The sequence below is a fragment of the Naegleria gruberi genome (assembly GCF_000004985.1).
Source record: "Naegleria gruberi genomic scaffold NAEGRscaffold_531, whole genome shotgun sequence".
In the NCBI taxonomy this organism is placed as follows: domain Eukaryota; phylum Heterolobosea; class Eutetramitea; order Acrasida; family Naegleriidae; genus Naegleria; species Naegleria gruberi.
In genome coordinates, this window is record NW_003162972.1 from 2,973 (window position 1) to 4,045 (window position 1,073).

At 31.4% G+C, this 1,073-nt stretch overlaps 1 protein-coding gene across 1 annotated transcript; it reads right to left on the reverse strand.

Annotated features, from left to right (window-relative positions):
- Nucleotides 1–691: 691 nt before the first annotated feature.
- On the reverse strand, nt 692–1,045 carry NAEGRDRAFT_76868 (uncharacterized protein; the record flags this gene model as incomplete). The annotated part of the gene is made up of 1 exon (XM_002668176.1): nt 692–1,045. One exon carries the CDS (start codon nt 1,043–1,045, stop codon nt 692–694), a length of 354 nt encoding a protein of 117 aa, XP_002668222.1.
- Nucleotides 1,046–1,073: the final 28 nt, after the last annotated feature.

A 1,073-nucleotide genomic window follows, 5' to 3' on the forward strand; every position in this document is an offset into this window, starting at 1 on the left:
TTGTCCTTTAAATACTTAATATATTGGATGATTAATATATTCTCAGTAAGAAATAAATCTTATCATAACGACTTTTTGACTGAATCAAGGTAAGTTTCACTTAAGTTTTGTTATCAATAATTCACAAGTCAACTAACCTTATATATGGGGAAGTTAACTCTAGTTTTCTGAATTGATTCTTGATTATTTGGTAATTGTAAGTTATTTGATTAATTCAATGCATTCACACAATCCAAATTGTTAGCGTTTGTACTTGTAATTTGCAACTTGATTTGTGTTAAGTCTTTAGTGTTTCAAATTAGATAGAAACGAAACTTGAGCTCGTGTCATAATGACAAATTGTAAGTAACTTTGTAATTTCACCTTAACTTATCATCTCACAATTAATTAAGTTCGGAATCTGGTTTGGAGGAAATTGGAAGGTAAGATTATTACCATTCTTCCATACGTACAAGTCGACTTTGCATTTTTCGACTTGTAAAATTTTAATAAAGTAAATTTTTGAAAACTTGATACCTAATTTATTGAAAAAACAGGTCCTGATAATCGAAAAATCGAGGACCTGATTTGTTCAAAACCTATGCTCAAAACTCAACACCTTGATTTTTTACAAACACAGACCTCAGCCAATCATTAGGGATAACATTATATTTAAAAAAAGGTTGAATAAATTTCAATAATTTGGTAGAATTTAATGTTCACATAATGAGAATTCTCTTTCGTATAATTCATTTTGTTCATCCCTTTTGTACTTTCTACTCTCCATCAATTGCTCACGAACCTCTTCGGCTTGTGCCTTACTCATCAAAGGAAGGAATGGAATAATCTCCTTAATAAGAATTGGATAAGGTAACTTTTTAACGAGAGGGAATGCATTCGAAATGGCAGCATCTCTCCTCTGATTATCAATGTTTGAAGTTGAAACAATTGGCTTTTCTGGATCAACAAAGAAAAAGACAAGAATTTTTCTGGTGGCAACCTCAGTTGGATCCTTTGGGAAGAAATGTCTAACTCTGTGTTGATGGGTATTGGGAAGAAGATACATTTTCCTTCTGTGGTTTGACATTCCCAAA